At 37.2% G+C, this 25,544-nt stretch overlaps 1 protein-coding gene across 1 annotated transcript; it reads right to left on the bottom strand.

The window, feature by feature from the left end:
- Positions 1-101: 101 nt before the first annotated feature.
- ZNF831 (zinc finger protein 831) lies at positions 102-20,875 on the bottom strand. Its single transcript, XM_025169569.2, has 5 exons — positions 16,735-20,875; positions 14,527-14,654; positions 12,974-13,134; positions 1,965-2,047; positions 102-1,170 (listed from the first exon to the last, which is right to left on the bottom strand). Exons 1-5 carry the CDS (start codon positions 20,872-20,874, stop codon positions 547-549), a joined length of 5,136 nt encoding a protein of 1,711 aa, XP_025025337.2. The 5' UTR covers position 20,875; the 3' UTR covers positions 102-546.
- Positions 20,876-25,544: the final 4,669 nt, after the last annotated feature.

Raw genomic sequence — 25,544 nt, 5'->3', positions numbered from 1 at the left:
AAAGAAACAAGGAAATACATACAGATCTCTACAGAGAAGGCACAAAACAAAGCAATGCGTGCTTGGGTTCTTTGCCAAAAGAGAAAATGGAATATTTGTGCAATACAAAAATACTGTAGAGTGCCTCAAGGACATTGATTTCATGCAAAATTGTAGAAGGGAAAAGTTATAGTAAATAAGCAGCACAGAGCAGCTGAGAAAAGAAGTTGTTTTCCTATTTCAGGGCCAACTTTCCACTTCTCAAATGAGGCAAGTGATTCTTGTCTGATTTACTTTCTGTAATATGAATAGAAAGTGATAAAATGGGGTTGAATATACAGAGAATTTGATGAAGAGAGAAATTATGATGTACTAAGCTTATTGTGGGCATTTAAATGTGCAACTAATTGCTCATATAAAAGAAAAGCACATACAAAGAAGCCCAGATCCTTGGCAAATATATGCATGGGAACGGCTTTTGACACTGAAGATACAAGAGAAAGGCAGACTGATGATGGCTGCCCCTTCATATTGAGCTCCTGCTTTAAATAATAGGTAGCCTATTCCTTAGATTTCTATAACCAGCCTATCTTCATCATCACTGCTGCTTACATCCTCATATTCCAAATGAGTTGGCTTATTCATTGCTTCCAGGCTTTGTTTTTGTTTAGATGGAGTTCCAGGTAAGGATTTATTTGAAACAGATGTCTCAGTAAGTAGTCTTGATGTGAGCGAAACAGAACATGGATTTTGGCATGTGGGAACAAATTGCTCTTTTGAAGGAGGATACAAATCTCCATTTATGACTTGTTCTTTTCTTCCGGCGATAGGAATAGGAGGCTCTAGAATGGTAACATTTTTATCCTTTGATTCTACATTATTACAACCTGCTTTTGAATTAACAAAAATAGGCCGAGTAATCTGTGATCCCACAAAGTTACATGGTTGGCTCTTCTTTGTATCTTTGAATTCCAAATTATAAGGTTCAATGGAAGGCCCGCAGTAGTCAGAATCCACATCTGGGTGGTGTTCTTTTGGAAAGATTCCTAAGGAGCAACTATCTAGGCTGCTGGGTTTTTCTGCTGCTACATTATTAGACAGTGGACAGGAGTATGTAGGTACTTCTTGAATTGTAGAAATTCTTTGAAGTAATAAGCTGTCACTTGAGCATTCATTAAGCCCAGGAGTATCCTGCCAGACATAAAGAAGAAATTATCAATTTATCAATTGCTATGAGACTACTAGTAATGATGGATAAGAGTATGTCACTGAACTCCACTTTCTGAGGAAACAAGAATGAGAGATGTTACTACATCCTTTACCTGCTTGAGGACTTCTTCACAACAAAATGATTGGTCATTTTGGGAAGAGAATGCTGGACAAGATCAGTGATTAAGCCAATAGGGCTAGGATACTAATAGAAGCATCATCTGCAAGAATGTCTTCTGAAAATAACATGCTTTGTGGCAAGCATCTCATGCAACTTGGTCTTGTAAATAATTGTGAAATATATCTTCACATAAAATTAGGTTCCATAAGAATGGCCACAATACAATTACTCTTATTAAGAACATATTTACTTAATATCATCTGAATATGTTTAACCATTGACCATCGTAAATGGTACTACAATACAATATTATGGTATTCTTTCTTGGTATTAAAAAAAATGGCATTCATGATGTCACCCAATGCTTTACAACTCTCTTTAAAGTTTATATTTTTTATAGGTTCTTGGTATTCTTGAATGTTGTCTTTCCACATTCTTTTGACACAATCCTACTCTGCATTCTAAAGATATTCCCTTAACTCATTTTATATGATCTCTTTATTAATGTGAATATCTTTGTTTTGATTGTTTTTAAGCAGATGTTACAACTATTCATTTGGTGAACCAACAGTTAAAAACCAACTTCTTGTCAGGTTAACGTGAAGTTATTTGATTTATCATGGGATGAAAATGTCGTGTACAAGTTACTCCTTACTTGTTTCATCTCAGCCTTTTCCAAAGTGAAAGATGCTTTATCCATTGTGCTGTAAGATGGCTCTTGCAGATTTTGGTCATTTCCTGTTTAGGAAGAAAATACTCAATTAGCAGGATTGCTGATGCTGATACATTTTCAGCTTCTCAGGGAAGGGTAAATTCATATAGATTTTGCTTACTTCTGATTTCACTGTTAATATATTTGAGGAATATTGAATAATTTACAGGTATCTCTTTAATTTTAATTGCTTAGATATCTTTACCATCTTATCCCCAAGGGATCAAAATGGATCAGAATATATCATCATATTGAAACAGCCAGGCTAGGCTAATGGTTAAGAGCTGGCTGAAAATGTTACAGAGAACGTCAATAGCTACCCAGGCATTGCATAGCCATTCATATTACAGACACACTCAATGATAATGTGAAATCATCATTAGAGCAATGTCTGGTGTTAATATGAAGAACAAAAAAATGAAATACTTTGCTTCACTCATGACAGAATTTTGGAAGCTCATAGGAAAAAGTAACAACTGGATGTGACAGCATGGAGAATGTTCTTAATTAGAATCATGGAAAAATTCTAGGCTTTGAAAACTGCATCTAGCCAGATCTAGTGATTTGATCTTGCAGTGATAAAAAATGGGAGGAAAATCAGTGAAGAAAAACCAAGTGTTCCAAAGTAATAGAAGATAGAAGAAAACGATGGAAAATGCCATCAGACCTATTTGTATCCTTATCTTAATATGGGTTAAGATGCATGACACTGCCAGCACATTGCCTGTACTTCCTGTTTGATGGGATTTATTTATATTAAAATTGATTACAGAAGCTTCTACATGGCTTCAATCATTTTCCAAAATTGTCTCTAGATGAACAGTCCTACCTTGTGTACAATTGTGAGAATATGCTTGGGCTAAAACTAAACTTTAGTTGCATTTGGGGCATAGTAACTTACTAAAGAGTATTACATGAAAGCCTCCATTGCCCAAAGCCAAGATGAGCCTATAATCTAGCGATGGACTATGGCATGTGGAATATTGCTATATGGAACATAAAAGTACATGGGAAAGGTAATGAATTAATGAATGAAATAATGCAAAATAAAATAGAAATAATGTGTGCTTGTGAAGCTAAGAGAAAGATGTAACAGATCTTGTGAAATGAAGCTGATGCATGCAAGGAAGAGAAGGTGCAGGTTTAACTGTGAATGAAAAGGCTAAAATTTATGTCAGAAAGTCCTTGATGGTGTCATCAAGGTTGTTGTGGAGACACATAAAAGCAGAAGTGCAGTGCCTGGTGATTATTGAATGTTAACACTTCAATGAAGTGCAGAAAAAGTGACTGGGCCATGTAGCGATCCAATAATAAATAAGAATGGTGACTGGGGAGTATTTTGCTTTGATTACATGGTGAATATGCATGGTAAAGGAATTAATATACAAGCATGATTGATTTAATTATCCAACAGAAGAGAATATATATAGCTTAGGGTTCAACTGTGGAGTCCTTGGTGCTCTCTGAGCTTGGTTGTTTGCTTGCAGATATTTCATTACCCAACATGGGTAACATCATCAGTGCAATGATGTTCAGACTGATGATGTTACCTAGTTTATTTATTTATTTTATTTATTCGGCTTGTATGCCGCCCATCTCCCCCACGGGTGACTCTGGGTGGCTCACAATAAAAACGAAGAAATACAATTCTCTCCAAGATGGCTAAAAACTATAAATAATTTAAAAACTTATTAAAATACCGTAAAAAAAACTCCTCTAATTTTGGCCCTATAAAAATCTGTAAGATGCTGGGGGGGGGGGATAATGAAACATCTGCAAGCAAACAACCAAGCTCAGAGAGCACCAAGGACTCCACCTGATTTAATTATGTTTGAAGAAAGATTGAGAAAATCAGTGAAGGGTACAGGATGACCAGTGATTCTGAATTAAGAGACATACCATTTTCTGAAAGTGCCAAGACAGCCTGAAGAAAATATGGATATGGAAGGAAAGGAAAGAAGTAAAAGAAACTACAGTAGAAGTAGAATGGCTGTAAGAGAAAATAAAAGTCTCTGTCTACTAGAAGACAATCTTTCAAGAGAATGAAAGGAAAGCAATTATAAGGATGTGGAAACTGTTTGGAACAGAGCAAAAAGAATTGTATTAAACAATACCACAGAAATGTATGAATTTATGGAGTATGAAAAAGGAGATTTGGTGAATTGATGAAGTGAGAATGGGATGAGGAAAAAGTGTATGTAAGAAAATGGATGCTGCAAAAAAATCCTGAAGCTTAAAGAAAGATATATATACTATGGAAAAGAGTTGAAGAGAATGTAGTCGAGGAGAACAAAGAAAGGTTAAGATTAAAAGCAGCAAAGAAAATGCAGATTGATTTTGATGGAAATTAACACACACACACACATATATATCTGTGTGTGTATGTATGTGTGTATGTACAGTGGGGCAAAAAAGTATTTAGTCAGCCACCAATTGTGCAAGTTCTCCCACTTAAAAAGATGAGAGAGGCCTGTAATTTTCATCATAGGTATACCTCAACTATGAGAGACAAAATGGGGGGAAAAATCCAGAAAATCACATTGTCTGATTTTTAAAGAATTTATTTGCAAATCATGGTGGAAAATAAGTATTTGGTCAATATCAAAAGTTCATCTCAATACTTTGTTATATATCCTTTGTTGGCAATGACAGAGGTCAAACGTTTTCTGTAAGTCTTCACAAGGTTTTCACACACTGTTGCTGGTATTTTGGCCCATTCCTCCATGCAGATCTCCTCTAGAGCAGTGATGTTTTGGGGCTGTCTCTGGGCAACACGGACTTTCAACTCCCTCCAAAGGTTTTCCATGGGGTTGAGATCTGGAGACTGGCTAGGCCACTCCAGGACCTTAAAATGTTTCTTACGAAGCCACTCCTTTGTTGCCCAGGCGGTGTGTTTGGGATCATTGTCATGCTGAAAGACCCAGCCACGTTTCATCTTCAATGCACTTGCTGATGGAAGGAGGTGTTCACTCAAAATCTCACGATACATGGCCCCATTCATTCTTTCCCTTACACAGATCAGTCGTCCTGGTCCCTTTGCAGAAAAACAGCTCCAAAGCATGATGTTTCCACCCCCATGCTTCACAGTAGGTATGGTGTTCTTTGGATGCAACTCAGCATTCTCTCTCCTCCAAACACGACGAGTTGAGTTTAGAACAAAACGTTTTACTTTGGTTTCATCTGACCATATGACATTCTCCCAATCCTCTTCTGGATCATCCAAATGCTCTCTAGTAAACTTCAGACGGGCCCAGACATGTACTGGCTTAAGCAGGGGGACACACCTGGCACTGCAGGATTTGAGTCCCTGGCGGCGTCGTGTGTTACTGATGGTAGCCTTTGTTACTTTGGTCCCAGCTCTCTGCAGGTCATTCACTAGGTCCCCCCATGTGGTTCTGGGATTTTTGCTCACCGTTCTTGTGATTATTTTGACCCCACGGGTGAGATCTTGCGTGGAGCCCCAGATCGAGGGAGATTATCAGTGGTCTTGTATGTCTTCCATTGTCTAATTATTGCTCCCACAGTTGATTCTTCACACCAAGCTGCTTGCCTATTGCAGATTCAGTCTTCCCAGCCTGGTGCAGGTCTATAATTTTGTTTCTGGTATCCTTCGACAGCTCTTTGGTCTTGACCATAATGGAGTTTGGAGTGTGACTGTTTGAGGTTGTGGACAGGGGTCTTTAATACTGATAACAAGGTCAAACAGGTGCCATTACTACAGGTAACAAGTGGAGGACAGAGGAGCCTCTTAAAGAAGTAGTTACAGGTCTGTGAGAGCCAGACATCTTGCTTGTTTGTAGTTGACCAAATACTTATTTTCCACCATGATTTGCAAATAAATTCTTTAAAAATCAGACAATGTGATTTTCTGGATTCCCCCCCCCCCATTTTGTCTCTCATAGTTGAGGTATACCTATGATGAAAATTACAGGCCTCTCTCATCTTTTTAAGTGGGAGAACTTGCACAATTGGTGGCTGACTAAATACTTTTTTGCCCCACTGTATGTATATATGTATGTGTGTATGTGTGTGTGTGTGTGTATGTGTGTGTGTGTGTATATATATGGAAGGCTAAACAAGGAGCTTCCAGCAGAATGAATAGAATGAAAAATAAAAGTGATGAAATGATTTTCAGGTTATGTAACGTTAAGTTGAATGCAATGAGAATAGGGTACTTAAAAATGTTGTGGAGTAAAATAAGATCAGATCAAGAATGAATGGACAATGACTAAATATGGATTAAATACAAAAGCAGTAAGTACAAAAAGGAGTATATTCAAGGCTTCTGTTGAGGTTCCCTGGTGTACTTGACAAGTAGTGGAGACAGTGCAGTGAAGTGAACACCGGCCAATGGTGACTTCTGCCTGGCAAGTCTTTCCGGATAAAGGAGAGAACAAGAGATTGCCCACCTGCACCCCGAACAACTGCTCTTCAGGAGGAGACTGCGCGATTGAAGTCTTGCAGTCTTCTCATGAGTAGAGCGCCTGGGGGTCACAGGAGAAACAGCTCACTCACACTAGCCATGTAGCCTTTTCAAGGACACTAAGTATGACCAATCCTCACTTTCTTGATCACTTTGGGATATAATCAATTTACAGTTGAAAAGAGGTCTTTGAAAACAGCAGGACAAAGAAAACTCAGTGAGTTAGCATTCCTTCCTAATTACAGAAAGTAAAATAAAGAGGAAAATAATTCTTTTAAAACACTTTAAAACAACAACAAAGAGCTTAATCAAGATTTTGACTAAGAAGATTATAAGTGGATAAAGGGGACAGTATTAATCTGAAGATCAAGATTTTGGTGAAAGGGTTTTCAGTATTATGTGGAATTAAACAGACCAGATTCCTGGGAATGTTAGTTGTCTGACATCAAAGGGAAAAGATAATTGGTGGAATTTACCAAACAAGGAGATAAGTGTAACAGGAAGATGGGCTGTGTCATTAAAACTATGGAAAGATAAGCTGGACTAAAGTCTTAAGTGTATAAAGAAAGTGAATGAGGGAAAAATAGAGAAATCTGCTTTTTATCTTGAGCTTTACTTTTACTTTTATCTTGCGATTTACTTTTACTTTTGGATTAAAAATAAATAAAATGACTTTTTTGAAATGAATTATGCAAAATAAAAACATTTTGAATTTGCAAATAAACCAGGGAAATGGTTGGCATATAAATTGAGGAAAGAAAAAGAGAAAAAATATTAAAACTACTAGATGGAAATACTATAAGAACTGATAATTTAATGATGCAAAAAATATTTCATTGATATTACTCTAAATTATGTAAAGGAGAAGAAATTTCACTGACAAAGGTTGATGCCTATTTAAAGAAACAACATTTATCGAAGATTAAAGAAAAACAATTATTGAATGGGCCTATAACAATAAGGGAAGTTTGTGAAGCTATAAACAAGGTTAAAATAGGGAAAGTGTCTGGACAAGATAATTTACCAGCCTCTTATTATAAATATTTTGAAGATGAACTACTACAACTGTTGCAACATATGATGAACTCTATTTTACAGACTGGAAAGATACTGGACAGTTGGATAGAGGCCAATATAGCATTAATACCTAAAGAAGGTCAAGATTTGACCTCACCAAAAAATTACTGCCCAATATCATTACTGAATAATAAATATCAGTTATTAATGATGATTTTCGCTGAGAGAATGAAGATGGTTTTATAGGACTTTATTCATGAAGATCAGTGTGGGTTTTTACCTAAAAGACAGCTGAGGGACAATATTAGAAATATACTGGATATTTTCGAATATTTGGAACAGTATAATGAAAAACAAGCAGCACTGATTTTTCTTGATGCAGGAAAGGCCTTTGACAATTTGAATTGGACTTTCTTGCTTAAAATTTTGGAGGATATGGACTTTGGTGAGAATTTTATCAAATGGGTAAAATTGATTTATACTTCACAAAAGACACAGATATAGGTAGTCCTCAACTTACAACAGCAATGGGACTGGAATTTCTGTCACTAAGCAATGCAGCTGTAAAGCATGACCTCATCGCTTAGTGATGGCAATCCCTGAAGTTCCGGTTGCTGTCATTAACCAAATGCCACAGTCGTTAGTCAAGGCAACTTCCTGCTGGCTTTCCACACCAAGTCAGTGGGGAAGCCAGCAGAAAGTTGCAAGTCCCAGGTAGCTCGCAAGCAGGCAGGCAAGTGGCAGCTGCTAGGTGGGGGAGGGCATGAGGGGGCAAGGGAGGTGTGGCAAGGCTTGGGGAGAGGTGGGAATGCAAGGGGGTGCATGAGGGAGGCAAGGCAAGGTTGCGCAGGGGTGCAAGGGAGGCATAGGGTGGGTCAGGGAAGGGGTGTTATATGCACGTGTGGTGGGGAAGGTGCGGTGAGGTTTGGGGAGGGTGTGGGGGTGCGCAAGTGGCCGGTGAAGCATGAGTGCAGAGGGGCTGGGGAGGGTGCACAGGTGGAGGAGACCTACCCCAGTGACTTGCGACCTTCCCTGCTGCCTTCCCCATTGATTTTCTGGGGAAGCCGGCAGGGAAGGTTGCAAATAGTGATCACATGATTGTGGGATGCTGCAACCAGTTGTAAGCGTGAGCCAGTTGCCAAACACCCAGATCATGTTCACGTGATCGTGGGGGTCCTGGGATGGTGGAACTCCAAGGACCGGTCATAACCACCATTCATTCAGTGCCGTTGTAACTTCAAATGGTTGCTGAACAAGTGGTTGTAAGTCAAGGACTACCTGTAATTGTGAATGAAGAATTAACAAAACCTTGTGAGATATAGAAAAGGACTAGACAAGAATATCCCTTCACACCACTATTTATTTTAACTTTGGAACCTGCTAATAATCTTAGAAGATCCTCTGGAAAGAATAGAAATATTAATGGAAAAACTAAAGGACTTTGGGTATTAGCTGGCTTTAAAATTAACAAACAAAAGTTGAAGGTGTCAACAAAGAATATGAACATTGAAAAACAAAAGGAATTGATGGAAAAAACTGATTTTAAGACTGAGAAAAAAGTAAAATACTTGGGTATCACCCTGACTAATATGAATTGTGTGTTATACCAGAATAATTATGTTAAGACATGGAATGAACTCAAGGACATGTTAGGATGGGAGAAATTATAGTTGTCATTGTTGGGGAGAATCTGTGATAAAAATGAATGTTTAGCCAAGGATGATGTTTTTGTTTCAAACAATACCTGTTTTGACAACTGATGTACCATTTAAACAATGGCAGAAAGATATATCTAAGTTTGTTTGGCAAGGGAAAAAACCAAGGGTTAAATATAAAATACTTCAAGATGTAAAGGAATGAGGATTGGGACTGCCTGATTTGAAATTGTACTTTGCAGCCTGCTGCTTAGTCTGAATGAAAGAGTGGGTTCTGCTGAGAAATATGAGGATCTTAGAAGTAGAAGGGCACAATCTGGGGTTCAGATGGCATGGTTTTCTATGGTATGTTAAAGTTAAGGTTAATGTAGATTTTAAGAATCATTATATTCGAAGTGCCATATTGAGATTATGGAACAGATATAACCCCAGACTGTGCCTGAAAATGCCTTCATGGGTCTCACCACAAGAAGCATTTTATAGGAAAGGAACAGTAGGTAAAGAAAAATGGTTAACTTATTGAGAGTTGTTAGAACAGGAATATGGAGAATATAAGATGAAATCAAGAGAGCAATTGATTGCAGAGGGATTTAGTTTCCAATGGTGTTTGTATGCACAGTTAAGAGAAACATTTAAGGTAGATAATAGGAGATTTGGAATTGAGCAGAAACAGAATCTGAAGTTGAATTATGTATAAGTGATGAACATGTAATTGCTAAAATGTATATACTTTCATTGAAATTTGAAATGGTGGACAAAGGAGTGAAAAGTATATGATAAAACAGGCTTAAGAACTTTGGACAGAATATACTGATGGAATAGTGGGAAAATTGGTTAAAAGGATTGAAATTTATATTATGTTATAATTTAAAAGAAAATTTTTATAAAATGATGTACCATTGGTATATGACTCCAGAAAAATTTACTAGAATGCATAAAGTTACTTCAAATTTATGTTGAAAATGTGGATATAATGGTCATTTTATCATGCCTGGTGAACTTGTAAAAAAGCCAGAAAATTTTGGGTTCAAATACATATAATGATATAAAGAATGTTAAAGATCAACATTCAACTGAAACTGGAACATTTCTTGCTGGGATTAATAGACAGTCAATTAGAAAACAGCCATGGAAGATTATTCTTATATAGGACTACTGCTGCAAGACTATTATATGCACAAAAATGGGAAGATTCTGAAATACCCACAATGGAGAATGTTTGGTGAAAATCTTGTTTGATTAAAGAAAGTCAACAACTACAGTACATTTATCAGTGACTGGAAACCCCTTACGGACTTTTTGCTGAAAAAAGAGAAAAATGAACTTGTGATTTATGGGTTTGAGGATTGGAAAGGGTAGCTTATGGAAAGAAGGATATTATTATGTTACCTTAGAGAGAGAGGGTAAAATATAAATGCATTTATAAACACTGTCAAAAAGATTGGAAGCTGCTTCTTTATAATCTTTTTTCTTTTTCTATTTTAACAAATTATTCACTATTCTTCTTTGTTTCTTTTCTAATATTTGTATTGTTTTTATCTTGTTAAAAATTTCTTCAATATTAAAAAAAAGTATATTAAAGAGTTTTGGACATAGAGAATGGAAGAGAATTAAATTGTACAACAAATATATGAAGAGGAAATAGGTTGAAAGGAAAGAGAAGGCCAAAAAATAGTGGAAGTTGTTGATGAGATCCTTGAGAAGAAACAGATGAGAAGTATAAAGAATAAAAAGCACAGTGTGAAATTGTTTGTGATAGAATTGTGTTGTGGTAGAAGCAAGGATGTTTATGGAGAGATATAGTGAATGGTGAGGTTCAAATTATCCTACTTTGGACACATTATGTGAAGACCCAGTTCTCTGGAGAAGGCTCTAATGCTGGGAAAAGTGGAAGGAAAGAGAAGAAGAGGACAACCAGGAGCAAGGTGGATAGACTCAATTACAGCAGGAATGAGTGCACTGTTGAAAGAGCTGAAGGATCAGGTTAGGAACAGATCATCATGGAGAAAATGTACCTATGTGGTCGCTAAGAGTTGACAACAACTTGATGGGATGTAATCAAAAATGATGAATAGTGTAAATTAGATGTAGCTATGTTTTATCTCATGCTTATAATACCTTTTGCTGATTAATTTTTTTCTGTTTTTCCACAATGCTGTTTTTCCCAAAAGGGAATAATGCAATGACTATCTGTATATTCTAAATATGGAACATTTGTACCAAGTGGCAACAAAGTCCAAACTTACATATCTTTCAGATTTATAAACTATGTTTCCATCTATGGAAGATAAAAACAGATTAGTTCAAACTCATAATCTGTCATACTACTTGAATTCTAAGATCTGAAGATCAAAGGACAGAATTAAAAAGTCCAGTACAAAAGCTATGCTGTTTTTTCTTACTGCTACAGAACAGCTGGGACTGGTAAAATTCCATGCTTGAAAAACTTTTTTTTCCTCTGCCTTCAAGTCAGTTTTTACTCCTGGCAATTGCCTGGACTAGACCCTGCAGTTTTCTTTATATTTTTTTACTGTACCCTATTACAAGTTCAAATCTTCAAGGAAACTGACACTAAGGGCTAAACTGGGATGACTGAAAATAATTTGGAGCCAGGAAAAAGTGTGCCAAGCAAGAAATTGACCAAGGCCTTAAATCAAGCCCCAAGTATAATTTAAAAATAAACTACACAGGAATCCTGGAACACATGCAGCCCCACAAACATCATAGAAATTGAAGTGCTTTTGCACTACGCTCAAAATTAATGTCTTCTTACAACAACAACCATATGATTATCTTGATTATCTACTACCAGGCAATATACACTTCAACATTTCCAATTTGCTTGGGTGTATCTTTAAGTACTTTTTTTCCCTCTGCTTTCAAGTCAGTTTCAACTCCTGGCAACTGCCTGGACTAAACGCTGCAGTTGTCTTGGCAAGATTTTGGAAGTGGTTTGCGATTATCTCCTTCCTAGGGTTGAGAGACTGTGATTGGCCCGAGGTAGTAGGCTCTGTTCTTTACTAAGGGTCATCCATAAACTAGGCATTCTTAACTCAAGGACTACCTGTAGTTGCAAATTTCTTACAATACATAAAGAAGATAGTAAAATATGTTCAGGATGAACTATCAAGTTCTCCAGGATGACTGTGATGTCCTAAGCGTTTCCTGCAACCTGTTGGGATCCTCAGACACAGAAGGGTTTTTCAGGGCAGATGTTGGAAGAAATCCTTAAGCACTAGATAGCTTTCTTTATTACTCTTTTATTTCTTTCTTTGATCTATATCCTGCCTTTCATTCAGGAGATTATGGCAACATACAGAGGACTATCTCCTATTTTTTCCCCATCAATAATAACCCTGTGAGCAAGGATGTCTGCAAGATGTGGTCAAAAAAGTCAGAGGCCATGAGGATACAACTGAAGCTCTGCTCATTTTTTTATCTGTGCTGCACTGAAAACAGGCAGAACTTTAATTGCACCATCATGTCTATCATGACTTTTCTGACCATACAACCCTGCCTGTTAGGTAGGTCAGAAAGAAAGTCAGCCAGTGAGCTTCCATGCCTGCAATCATCTCTCACAAACATACTGATAAGCATTGTTTACAAATTAAAAGTGCATCAAAAAGAGCTTGTCAGATGGAAGTAAACTTGTGAATATGACCAAAATCATGTAGTTCTGGTTTTCTGTGTTACAGTATGGCAAACTGAAATATGAATACCAGAAATAAGTATACGTATACATGTCAGGGAGCAATAATTTGCCAAAAAAAAAACAAAACATCATGAGTGTTAAGAGACAGCCGCCCTTAACTTCAGAATTTTTTGTCATTCTCCACTTCCCCTCCTATTTGGCTTACCTAGTGAAGTTGTTGGAAAACAATGGCATTTTCCACAATGCTCCCAAATGCCAGAAGCACTGATACGGGAACGCTTTCTGGAAGTCCTCGAGGCCCAGCACTGCTTGCTTGACTTGCGGCTTTTGAGAAAATGGTGTCTATGTCTGTGATGATCTTCATGTCTATATAATGAAATCTACAAATTAATGTTATGTCTTTAGAACATCCTTCAAGTCCATATTTCATGACAAATATTTAGGACTGACTTAGCTTGCCAAATTTCAGTAATCCAAAAAAATAAAGAATATTGTTTCCTGCACAGTTTGTCTCAAGAGGAAAAAATTATGTTCAATGTAATCAACTGTAATGCTCAGCAATCAGGTTATTAAATTAACTGTTGTGAATTTAAAAATGCCAGTAAATATCCTACTTAAAACAAATGAAATTATATCTAATTAATGTGGTTCCATTTTTATTCTTCCTTTCAAATCTCCTTGATGACATAATCTGTTTTGTCTGGCTTTAATTGGTTGTGTTGAAAAGCAGGTTCTCATCCAAAACCAAATGGCTGTTCTGTCTTTGGAGATTTGTATACTATTTTAATTATGTCTAGCATGGTATTTTTTCTTGCTACAGTAAAATTTTCAGCTACCAGTACACAAGCCTCATGATTCAAGAGAAATAAAAACATTTTCTCAAATACCAGCATTACAACCCAACATTGATAAAACATAAAAACAGAAGTTGTCCTCTTTGGGGCTTCTTTCAGCATATAATCTCTGCTCTTTCTTCCCTGGCTGCTTTCCCTTTTTTTAATTAATATTTCCATTATGTTTGTTTGCAGGGAAAGAAATAAAAAGATGTAGCGAGACCAAATACAAATAATATGTTGGAGGAAGCATTTTATTCTCCTTGGAAGGTGAGTTCAAACCTGTGCAAGAACCGCTGAACAGGTTTTGTAAGTTTTAACAGCGATAAAGTTTATGTACAGGAAATGCAATATATGAAGTAGCTGGCTATAGTCTACCAAAAGAAGATTTGAGAAAAGAGTGTTTAGGGAACAAATGCAGGAAGGAAGCTGAAATTAGCTATCTCATAAACAAAAAGCTGGCAGATCAAGAAATGTGAAGGAAAGGCAGAGGAAATTCCTAATTCTCTAGACATGGGTTGGGGAAGGATAAAATGTATGTGAAAGCTGCAACTTAAATACTTGTGATGCAGGCAGGATAGGATTTGTGTCATGATGTCACTGTGTGCAGGTTATTTTACTGCAGATATCTGTGTGGGTATCTACGTCCCACTGCGCCTTGACATCAATAGGTTATGAAGGCTGAGAGACATGACATCTGAAGTCGCAACATAATAGTTAATCCAGGAACTAATTTAAGACTTTTAAATGTTAGTAAAGATTACTTTTGTTACTGCTAGTATTACTACAGCACAAGCCATGTAAGTATGCCACTTCTTTCTGAAATAAAATTTTGAGAAATTCTCAGCACAAAGTTTTTGCATGCCACACATAGTCAAAGAAAAGTTGTTCTTCTAAGATTAAGGCTAGACCCCAAATTTCTTACCGTTTTGGGTTGATCTTCACCTTTATCTTTTTTAGGTTTTGGTTTTCTCTCCTTTTGTCAAGTTTTTCTTTTTTCTTTTCTGGGATGTTTTTAGAGATCTCCTGAACACCAGTATTTAAAAAGTACTTCTGTAAGTGTAAAAAATGAATAAAATTGCAAGACAATAATCAAAATATAAACAGCACAAAACATGAAAATGGTAGAACAGTTTGTCTCCTCTCAAAAGAGTTCTGGATATAGTTCCCTTTATTTCCCTTGCTTGATTATATTGCTATGTGCTTGGTTGCCATTTTGTATTTGGTATTTATATACTGTATTGTTTATTGTAAAGGGGTTTTTTTTCCTTCTTTGATTTCTTGTTTTTATGCTGTATACTACCGAGAGTCACACTGGTTGAGTTTGGCAGCCTTATAAATCTTATAAATAAATAAAACATTTCCGTCTTGTAAGACCCTCTGTGGCACTACAATGTTGTCCTTCTAGTGCTAGAAGAGACCCATTTATTATCCCAATTTTTAAATGTATTTTTCTTTTATGCTAATTACTGCTCATATTATTTATAAATATCTTATTTTTGGAAAAGAATGAGAATGGTCCTCTGCTTTCCAGAAGAGCACTCAGGGAATCAGAATGATGGGAATCTCTCTTCCCACTGCCACAAGCCTTCTTTGAGGTGGCTGCAAACTGATTATGCAAGAAATGGGGTATTCAAAGGCATTTCTAATGTGGCAGGAGACTCATTTTCTTCTCATCTGGGAAAATCATGACATTGAAATGGAGGCATACTGTGTGAGGATCTGGAAAACCACTAGTCTCTCTGATTCCCCAAGGCAGCCCCAAATCATTAAGCAGTCTATGATCCTCAGTAATCTTAAATTCTCTTCTATTGCTTATGATGAAAAGGGAAAATCCTATATAAAATGATTCCATTTTACTTCCATTTCACTTTCATTTTCTCTGTCTGTTGCTGGCAGAGTTCAGAAAATGTCAGAACTCTCCAACTATTAGTGGGATTGTACTGTCAACATCTTAAATTAGTGTGTTTTAATGGGAATTTATATCAATCCATTTGTATTATATTTATAATTCATTTGTCAATAAAAAAGATCCAAGCATACTAGCTCCAAGACCTCAGGACTATAAACAGATAGATCAATATAAAAATGATTATATTACAATAATCTAACAGCTACCTGAGCTTCCTTTTAATTTGATTCAATATATTATGTTCAAAATAGGAATACAAGCAGAAAAAAGTATGCCCCAAATCACATAATCTGGAGAATTGTGATGCATCACGATTCCCCAGATTATGTGATTTGGGGCATACTTTATTTAAGTACATTTGGGTCTGGTAAATGCCTGAATGGAAGATCAGCTAGCATCCTATATATGCTTCTTTCAGTTTGATGGAATAAAGGCAGAATACAAATGCAAGAAAATAATGTCCAGTAGTCATATATGGTAAGATACCTGGCATCCATGGGCATTAATATATCCATGCATGCCTTTGTCACGATGCCTCACCCAACTGAGTCTTTTAAAAAAGATTTAACTTTGAAAATCATGAATTAATGAATAAGAAAGAAACTGGCCTGCTGCCAAGCACAGCACCAGCCTCTAGCATCCTCTCTGCTTACAAGAATACTTCTGAGCCCCTCCTGCATTCTGTAAGATTCTTAAGTCAACAAAAAAGGAGTGCCTTGTTTGGAAATGTGTTACCTGTCCTTCCCACCCATCCCTGACTCAAAAAGATAAACCAGGGAGAGTTCAAAGAGTGTTTCTGAGCTAGATAAATGTCACACTAATCTCCCTTCTGATAAACTGGAGTTGGGTAGCCAATAAATTGATGATGATGATGATGATGATGATGAAGAAGAAGAAGAAGAAGAAGAAGAAGAAGAAGAAGAAGAAGAAGAAGAAGAAGAAGAAGAAGAAGAAGAAGAAGAAGATATGCCCACTGTAGCAGCCACTTGCAAGAGGACACTCAAAATTCCAAGAAAGGTTACCTATGCTACTGTAACCTAATGGTTCAACCAATAATCATCTTGTCACACTGACTCCCCAGAGTGTGTATCTTCAAATCTCATTACTAATAAGATAGCATAGCAGCTTCCACTTAACTACCATTCCCATTTTATTCTACAGCTAAATCATAATCATTACCAGCATTCCTCTATCCAGATAGGAAAAGAATAAAGCAATTACCTTCTCTATTTGCTGCCTTTGCGGAGAAGAGACTAGTGTTTGGGGGCTTTCAATTCTCCAGCCTTTGCTAGCAGCCTTCCCATGGCTTTTCATTTTGCAAATGGACAGTCCGCATTTTGAAATGAAATTTTCATTCTTATTCATATACAAGGAAGAATATGCAGAATCTTTCATCTCCTTCTGCTCAATAGGAAGAGGCAGGCTTCTTGATAAGCAACACCAAGTCAGCTGAGGCTCTGCATTTAGAGTTGGGAAGGACAGATTCAGGCTTGGGATTTTTAACTTTCCTGCATGAGACTCTACACTTAATTGGGGCCGAGAGCAAGATTCCTTTGGTTGAGTACAGAGTACATGACAATAAAGCATACTGGAAGAATGACAAAGACATTTTGGACTACCCACTGAACAGGTGGGTAAGTCCTCAAATCCTGACAAAGAGTTAGTCTCTGACTGCCATTCCTTGACTTCCTCCTCACTGCCTTCACACAAAACTGCCCTTTCCACCAGTGAAGAGAGTGAAATTACTGAACTCCTCCCTGACTGTATTAACTTTAGGGCTGAACTCTGCCCAGTCATGTCTGATGATATGAAAAGCCCTCCTGTATATATAGTTGTAAAGCACACTTTCCTCCCAGAAGCAGGTGATGTGCAAGCAATTACACACTCATCTTCTTTTGTTACTAATCTTTGATCATCTAAGCTGTCTCTATTGTCTCCTTTACATGTATCATTCATCTTCTTACTTGCACTTTGAAGATGACATTTTTGATCTACCATAGTTGTAATTGTTGTTGCTTCAAGGATAGCTGGTGGGGAAGCTACCAGAGATGTCCACTTTGTGTGCATATCCCATTTTAGCTCTTTTCTTCTAGCTGGATGGCTCAGATCCAATTGCAAAGGGCACAAAGATATATCAACAGAATTACTATCAAGTAGCTTATTGTTACAGGAAGGATATGGGGAGATGGTTGACATGCTTGGCAATGAAACATACGGTATGTTTTCTGGCTCTTCTGTATGAAACAATGGCACACCTATATTGCTCCCTTCTTGTGAATATTTTAAGATATACTTTGGAAGAAAATCATTTTTCTTTAGATGGGGAATCACTTGATTGCATACCAAATGCTGAGTGGGGGTTGGTGCTGGTGCTGAGTCTCTACAGTTTGATAATTCTCTTGTTCCTGTTGTTATGGGAGATGATTTCTTTGTCAGCTTTTTTATAGCAAACAAATTACTGGTGCCTTTCTCTGTTACATCAGTCTTGAATTGTTCCGGAAATGAAGGTGTAGATATACTTGCTGTATCTGTAAGACTTATAATACAATCTCTATTATTAGATACTGTTATAGAATGTTGGGTTCCTTCCTTACGTTCCATGCTGTCACCTGAAACATGCGTTCCTACCATAACTGTCCATTTTTCTCCCTTACCTGAGTGCTTTACTGATTCTGGAGCAACTATGTTAAGATTATAACAATCTATCAGTTTCCCAACAGACTCAGCTGAACTACTGTTTTTAGATGTTATATTTTCCATGTTTTTCAGTTTATCCACTTTAGGCTTTTTTCTTTCTGAGGGTAACTTCTGAGATTCATAGACCAGCTCACTGGTGTTGCACTGTGGTGCTGATAAAGCTGTGTGTCCATGGTGGAAGGTTTCTTTCCCACTGCATCCTTTTCCATTAGATGCAATATCCTCATATTTTTGCACACATTCAGTAAGTTCCTTTCGTCCATGTGTGTCTTCTAAGTCATGATCATGCCGACTAGCAAGGTTTAATCGAGTTTCCTTAAGTTGGACTTTCAATTCACAACCATTACTTATAGGCAAAGCCTTACTATTGCCACTCTGGTTGTGTTTTGAAACATGTAAGTCTCTGCATCTATTTTCAACAGATGATGTTTCACTTGCCATGCTGTGTTGTTCACAATCACCAACTGAACACAATGGTTCTATTAATTCTGCCAATTTTCTTGAATTCCCCTGTGAAAAAGCAGGGTGAGAAACAGGGCCAGCTATGGAGTGGCTTTCCAATACTTCAGCATTTGGTTTTGTAGTAACATCTACAGCTAATGAAATTACATTTTTAGTTATGGAACTTCTGTCATCTCTCGACAATGTAATTTCCTCATTACAGGCAGTTTCCTTGATATCTGAATAAACGCTTGAAACATTTGTTAGATTGCCTTTTTGTTTTTTGGTTGGTTTACTGCTTTTCATTTTCTGATAAATTTTCTTGAATGTCTCATCCCCATAAACTTGCCATTTTTCCTGAGAAAACATTTTTACTTTTCTCTGACTAGGTTTCTTATTCTTGCTGTTCACTCCTTCCACCCCAGTCTCAGATTTTTTTTTACCTTTTTTCTCTTCTAAAGAAGGTGAAGATTCATTCATACAATTTAGTGGCGCATCATCTACTGCCACCTGTCTGACAAGTGCCCGGGGGTGGCTGTTAAGAACATTTGTCATACTTGTGGCTAAGCTGCTGCTATGCAACAAGCCAGAAAAACCTATATCTGGGGACACTCTAGTAAAAGAAGATAATTTTGAACTATCTGCCTGGTCCTGCATCTTCCTTGTACTCTCAATAAAAGGCAGAGAGTTACTTCTTGTAACAGGCACACAGTCAATTGTTGTTGAGAACTGAGTGGGGACTGAGTGAAAAAACAATGGCTTAGGCTTTTCTGCAGGAGTGAAGATAGACCTGGCTGAGCGCAGAGAAAGATTCTTTTTCTTGCTGATGTCAAGAGGCCGTATGTCAAAATGGAAGGAGTCTTTGTACATATAAGGCATTGGCAAGTCAATACTTCCTTGTTTGGACAGAACTGTTTTTCTGGGCCTAACACTGTCCAACTGGGTATCGTCCACAACTACTTTATTATGAGAGATTAACCTTGAGATATGCTCTTCCAACTTCTTTTTCTCCAGTGTCACAGCTCCTGCTACTTTCTCAATTGAATCTACTTTTGAGAAACTGTCTGGCATGCATTTATTGGTGATTGCTGCATCATCTTCTGACTCTGTGCTATGTTCACAAAGACTGTGCAGGAAGCCAGGTGAGGGCATCTGATGTTCCACACTATCGGAGCGTGATAGATAACCCGAGTCGGTGCTCTCACACTTTTTTAGCTTGGTGTCCACAGATCTGCTGTTCCACAGCTTCTCTGAATACAGAGCTTGCTGTCTCTGTAGCTGACTATGTTTGCTTCCTGTTGGAGACCTTTGATCCTGGATCTTCCTTCTCTGAGGTAGGTCTGTTGGATCTCTGGTGGTCTCTTTTTCAAAGGCATTCTGATTTCTCTCTCCATGGCAGGAGTTACCAGTTTTCACTCTCTGACTTTCAGAAACACATTCCGATAATGAAGTAGCAAGAATATGTTTGTCGCTAGTCACTACAGCACTGGGCTCTGAAGCAGCATGTCTAATCCTTGCACTTGGGTGGACACCATTTTTATCATTGGATATTGTTGTCTGGGAGGATGCAACTTTCTCGGTCACCTTCTCATTCTCTTCTAATAGACTACTGCTATCAGATTCTGAGGGCACCCTAGCGTTATTGACGTGTGTTTGAGTTCTCCTGTGTTTATACAGATTGCTTTGAGTTTTAAATGCAATGCCACATGTTGTACATGGAAAAGGCCTCTCACCTGTATGTGATCGCATATGTTTCTCTAGGACACTTGGCTTCAGACAGTCATGCCCACAATGCTTACAGAGGTACTTCCCAGCATTTTTGGATTTCCCTGGGCTTCCAACTGGTGCACATGGAGAAGAATTTTGTGGCAAAACTGAAAAATGACTAACTATGTTTATTGTGCTGGGTTGCTTTTGAATGATTGCCTGAAGTTGATCTGTCCCTTCTGAATGTAAAAGTGGATTGAGGATTAAAGGTATATTACTGTTGTCTATGTTGATATTGGTCTGGACTCTGGAAAGTTTGTGGTTAGACTGAATAGGCTGGTAAAATGGAACAGTCAGAGCTTTCAAGTATACAGTTTGAGCAAGTGCTTGTTCTGGCTGGAGAATCATGGGACTCAGCAAGAGATCTGATGCTGCTGGTATGGCCTGAAGGCAAGAGAGCTGAACTGGTGGCTCTTCTAGGGAGGCAGGGGGACAAGGAAGTCTCTGAGGCTCCATTTCCTTTATATGTTCCAACACCGTATTTGGGCTTATCTGTGGGAAATACAAAGAACACTTACATTTGAAATCTGAACACATTTTTTGTCACTTTCAGAAATAGATCGGGGCTACATTGATGCAAAGTCACTATACAGGTAGTCCTTGAGTTACAACCATTTGTTCAGCAACTGTTCAAAGTTACGAATGTGCTGAAAAAGGAGATTTATGACTGGTCTTCAAAGTTGCAGCCATCCCAGCCACTCCTGCAGTCATGTGATCACAATCTGGGTGCTTCTTCATTTGTACACACCGCGCCTTCCCTGCGATCGCACGCATGCATGTACCCTGCACCCTCTTTCCTTGACTTCCTTGTGACTGCATACACCCTGCACCTTCATTCCCCAGATTTCTGAGCTCACCCCCTCCCCTGACTCGCATGCAGCCTGAGCTGGGCCTCACAGGGCCTCCCCAACCCCCCTGCAGCATCCCACACTCCTTACCTAGGACCTCCATTTCCTGCTTAATGACCTTCTTGGGTTACCACAACAATCAGGACTGCCTGGATTGCCATTGCTAAGCGATGCGATCACGTAACATTGTGCTTTATGACTTTATCACTTAGCGATGGCAATCACAGTTCCAACTGCAGTCATAACTCAAGGACTACACATACGCAAACCTATATATACATTGACCTAAAATGACAATATCTTAAGTCTTTTCTTTTAAAGGATACCATAAGCATACAAATTATTCTGTAACACATATTTCTACACACGGCTTTAAAATATATAAAGTGTACATACAATATTACCTTTTTTACTTATATCTGTATGCTGAGGATATAGCCATGGTGAGGATCTACTTGGGAATTTCATTAAAAATAACATAAATTACATAAATTTAAAAAATCATTAACATTAAGCCATGTTACGTGTTCTTGGGAAGAGTCTTTTAATGCCATCATTCCTCCCTCCCCAAAAACCCCCACAATCAAACAAAACAGACACACTGATCACCATTCACACACCACAAATTCAGAGTCACTGCAGTCCAAAATGGGGGATTGATCCAAAAACTAAACCTGGCATATGCATTTCATGAACCATTTAATGCCCATTTATATGCATGTTAATATATTTACATGTCAAAAATCTCTGGGGCAAGTTTCTCCTATTGTTTTTTTTAATTAAGGAAATTAATTTAAGGCAGTCATTTAGTAATGATTTTTGATAAGTGGAAATTAGTGCCAGAAAGATAGCAGCACTTAGCCAATCTTGATTGATCTAAAAAACATTAGCAAAGTTAGACCTGATTGGATGACACATTACAAGAAAATCTCAGGGCTGTAGGCTAGATTGGAAGCTGAAAAACATCTCTGAAGAAGGCCATAATATTTTCAAGGTAGTAAACCCAGGAATCAAACTTGAGTTTTTACCTTTTCAAAAACCCTTTGATAGGTAGGTAAAACTCATTTAGTAGATGAATGAATTTTTCATAAAAATGTTAATACCTTATTACTTCCTAGAAATCTCTAAGATTGGTTTATCTGGGCAATTCATGCAAAACCCCTATTATTTATTTATTTGTCAAATTTGTCACCGCCCATCTCACAAACTGTGGGCGGTTTACAAAGTGGTTAAAATCAATTTTATTTATTTTATTAATTTATATTTCAAATTTGTCACCCCATCTCACTGTGGGGTGACTTTGGGTGGTTTACAGTAAAAATAGAATAAATAAATAAAAATAAATTACAATATAATTTTGGGCCAGCTACTGTCTTTCAGTGTGGGTTAGGCTTATACTGAGAATCAGCTTTTTGGAGAGCAGTTATGATTTAAAATACTTTAAATGCAATCAAATGATATTTTATTAAAATAAAAATAGCGGTGTGGTATTTTACTAGTTGCTTATGGCAAAAAGGAAGATAATCCTACATTCACTGATTTCTAAGGAATAAAATGAAAAGTCTTGTGAGATTTTGGGAATCAAATGCATGCATACTAAAATGTATGATTTCACAGGTCTTATGCAGCATCTCACAATATTCTGCAAGCATTTATTATTTATTTTTGTTTCTCAGCCATTGGAAGACTGCACTTAAATCCAGAAAAAACTGCCCATCTTTTTGTGATGTTCTTATGACAATCAACTGGATACTGTATAATCTTTGATTCAGCCCTTAGCTTTGCCAGCTTTGAGACGCACTGATAAAAAAAGCCAAAAGTCCAGACACCATTGGAAGGAAATAAATATTGAAGGATGGGATCGATTACAATTGAATCAGTACATCCTCCTTTGAACTACAAATAGACATTGTCAGGATACAATTATCAGGATACTTGAGAGCATCATTCAAGGGCTGGTTTTACTAATAATCAGTTATGCATGGCCACAAATAAAAGATCCTCAGGAGAGGATCAAGTTTAATGAACTAAAGCTCAAAGCAACTTTTGAAATAAAATGAAAAATAATAGAGGCACAGTGTAATTATAATAGGTATTTAAAAGTCACAAATGTTATAAGACTTAAGAACTAGATCATTCTAAGCTTAATATGCAATACAATAAAGAATCCAGGCAAGTTATAAAGGCTTTTAAATGGAGTGCAATGGAAGAGATTTAAACATGTACCAAATTCCCATTCAAATCGATACAGTTGAAAGTGCTTTACATTGCATGTATTTTGACCAGTGTTTTAAACATTAATTACAGCTCACTTTTTTTCTTGAAGCAAGAAATAATCCTAAAACAACAAGGAATCAATTCTAATACTATAATTTCAGTTACAATAAAATGCTATATTCTTGCAACATAAACAAGTGAGTTTTCCATATCCTCTGCAATTATTGCTCAGAAAATGCCTAGAAATATTAAAATTTTGAGTAATAACTGAATGCTGACAGAGCACTTGCTGCTTTTTAAAAAGTCTCTATTTTAAATGCCTATTATGTTAATATGTCTCTAGACTTAAGCTTTTCTATTGGCTTATTCTTCTTTAAAAATTAAAATCTGTATGCAAAAGAGAAAGAAGAAACACAATCCCCAAAGCATACGTATCTTACGTACTAAACAATTTGCATCATATAATACAATGGAATCATTAACAGTTATATCAGTTCATTAACAACAAGGAAAAGAAGAACCTATGATCTAGTGCAAATTTCAAAAACGGTCTTCCAGGTAGATTCCTATCTGGAAAAGTCTACAGCAGTTCCCACGTTCCGTTCTGTCTGAACTCATTTACTATGGATCTTTATAGTCTTGATATTGTGCCCATGTACATGGGCTGAAATATTACTTTTGAGAAAGGCACAAGAGAAATGTTCAAAAAGGGGAAAACAAAAGGATCCAGATTAACTACACACCAGTCAGCTTGACACTGATACCAGTCAAAATTCTGGAACAAATGATTAAGGGGTCAGTTTATGAGCATTTTAAAAAAGCACATTGTGCATGAGTGTACCAAAAATAAATCATGTCCATCTGATCTCCTTTTTTGATAATCAGTTTAGTTGACCAAAGAACTGCAGTAGATATAGTATACATTGATTTCAGTAAAAATTTTTGACATGTGACTTCCTAACATTAAAAATGATTTTTTTTTACCTTGTTTTCTTTTCATTAAAAAATGTAAATTAGATTCATCTAACTTACTGGGAAGGGGGGCTGATTTCCCTTGTCACATGCCTAAAAGCTACAAGGCCCCGAGAGGAGGACAGTAGGAAAAGACATCCTCCATAAGAGAGATGGTAGCAGTAGTAACTCTCCAGGAGCTACACCAAGGCAGGAAAGCCAGCCAGGGTGTACCAACCCTGAGACTTCTGGGAGAGGACATGTGAACCCTACAGACCACCCTTTTGCTATAATAGGTGGAAAAGAGCTGGGTATCTTGGACTACCAGCAGAAAATGAACCAACTAGAGGAAATAAAACCTGAAAACAATTGCCAGGAGAAACAACAGCAACTTCAGATATGCTGAAAATATTCTGATGGTTGAAAGTGAGACTCTCTTGTTGAGGGCAAAAGAATAAGAGTGCAAAACCCAGTCTGCTGCTCAATGTTAAAAAAAATATATTATGCCAACAGGCAATGCCAACCCAATACATATAGCTTGAGAACTTGAAGTAGAAACAAACTTTTACATTCTTAGGTTCAAACATTCACAAGGATAAGTAAAGCCAAGAAATAAAGAGACAGCTGCTACTTGAGAGAAAGACTATGACAGAAGTATTAAAATGTAAAGACATCATATAGACCACAAAGATATTGTGCACTTGTAACGTATGACTATGAAAGTTGGACCAAACTGGAGTGAAGAAAACATTGATGCCTTTGAATTATGCTGCTGAAGAGACTATTTTGGGCCAGAAGAAAAACAAATAACTTAGTACCAGATAAAGTAAAACCAGACTTCACTGGAAGTACAAGCAATAAAGCTATAACATTAATATTTTGGACATATAATGCAAAAGCCAAGAGTCCTTGGAAAAAACATACTTGGAAAAATTGAAGGCAATAAAAATTGAGGTCTACAGAAGACAAGATGGCTAGATATAATCACTGATGAAACAAGCAAGAGCTTAAAATAACTCAAAGAAGCAGTTCCTGACAGGTAATCATGGTAAAATGATGTCTATCAAGCCATGAAGAGCCAGAAGCAAGTGTATTACTGAACGAGTCCCT

This window comes from Python bivittatus, unplaced genomic scaffold (assembly GCF_059951505.1).
Source record: "Python bivittatus isolate LINGU-HERP-01145 unplaced genomic scaffold, Pbiv_v1 ctg000700_np1212, whole genome shotgun sequence".
Classification (NCBI taxonomy): Eukaryota; Metazoa; Chordata; class Lepidosauria; order Squamata; family Pythonidae; genus Python; species Python bivittatus.
Note: the sequence above shows the minus strand (reverse complement) of the source record. Positions and strands in the feature narration are given on the sequence as shown.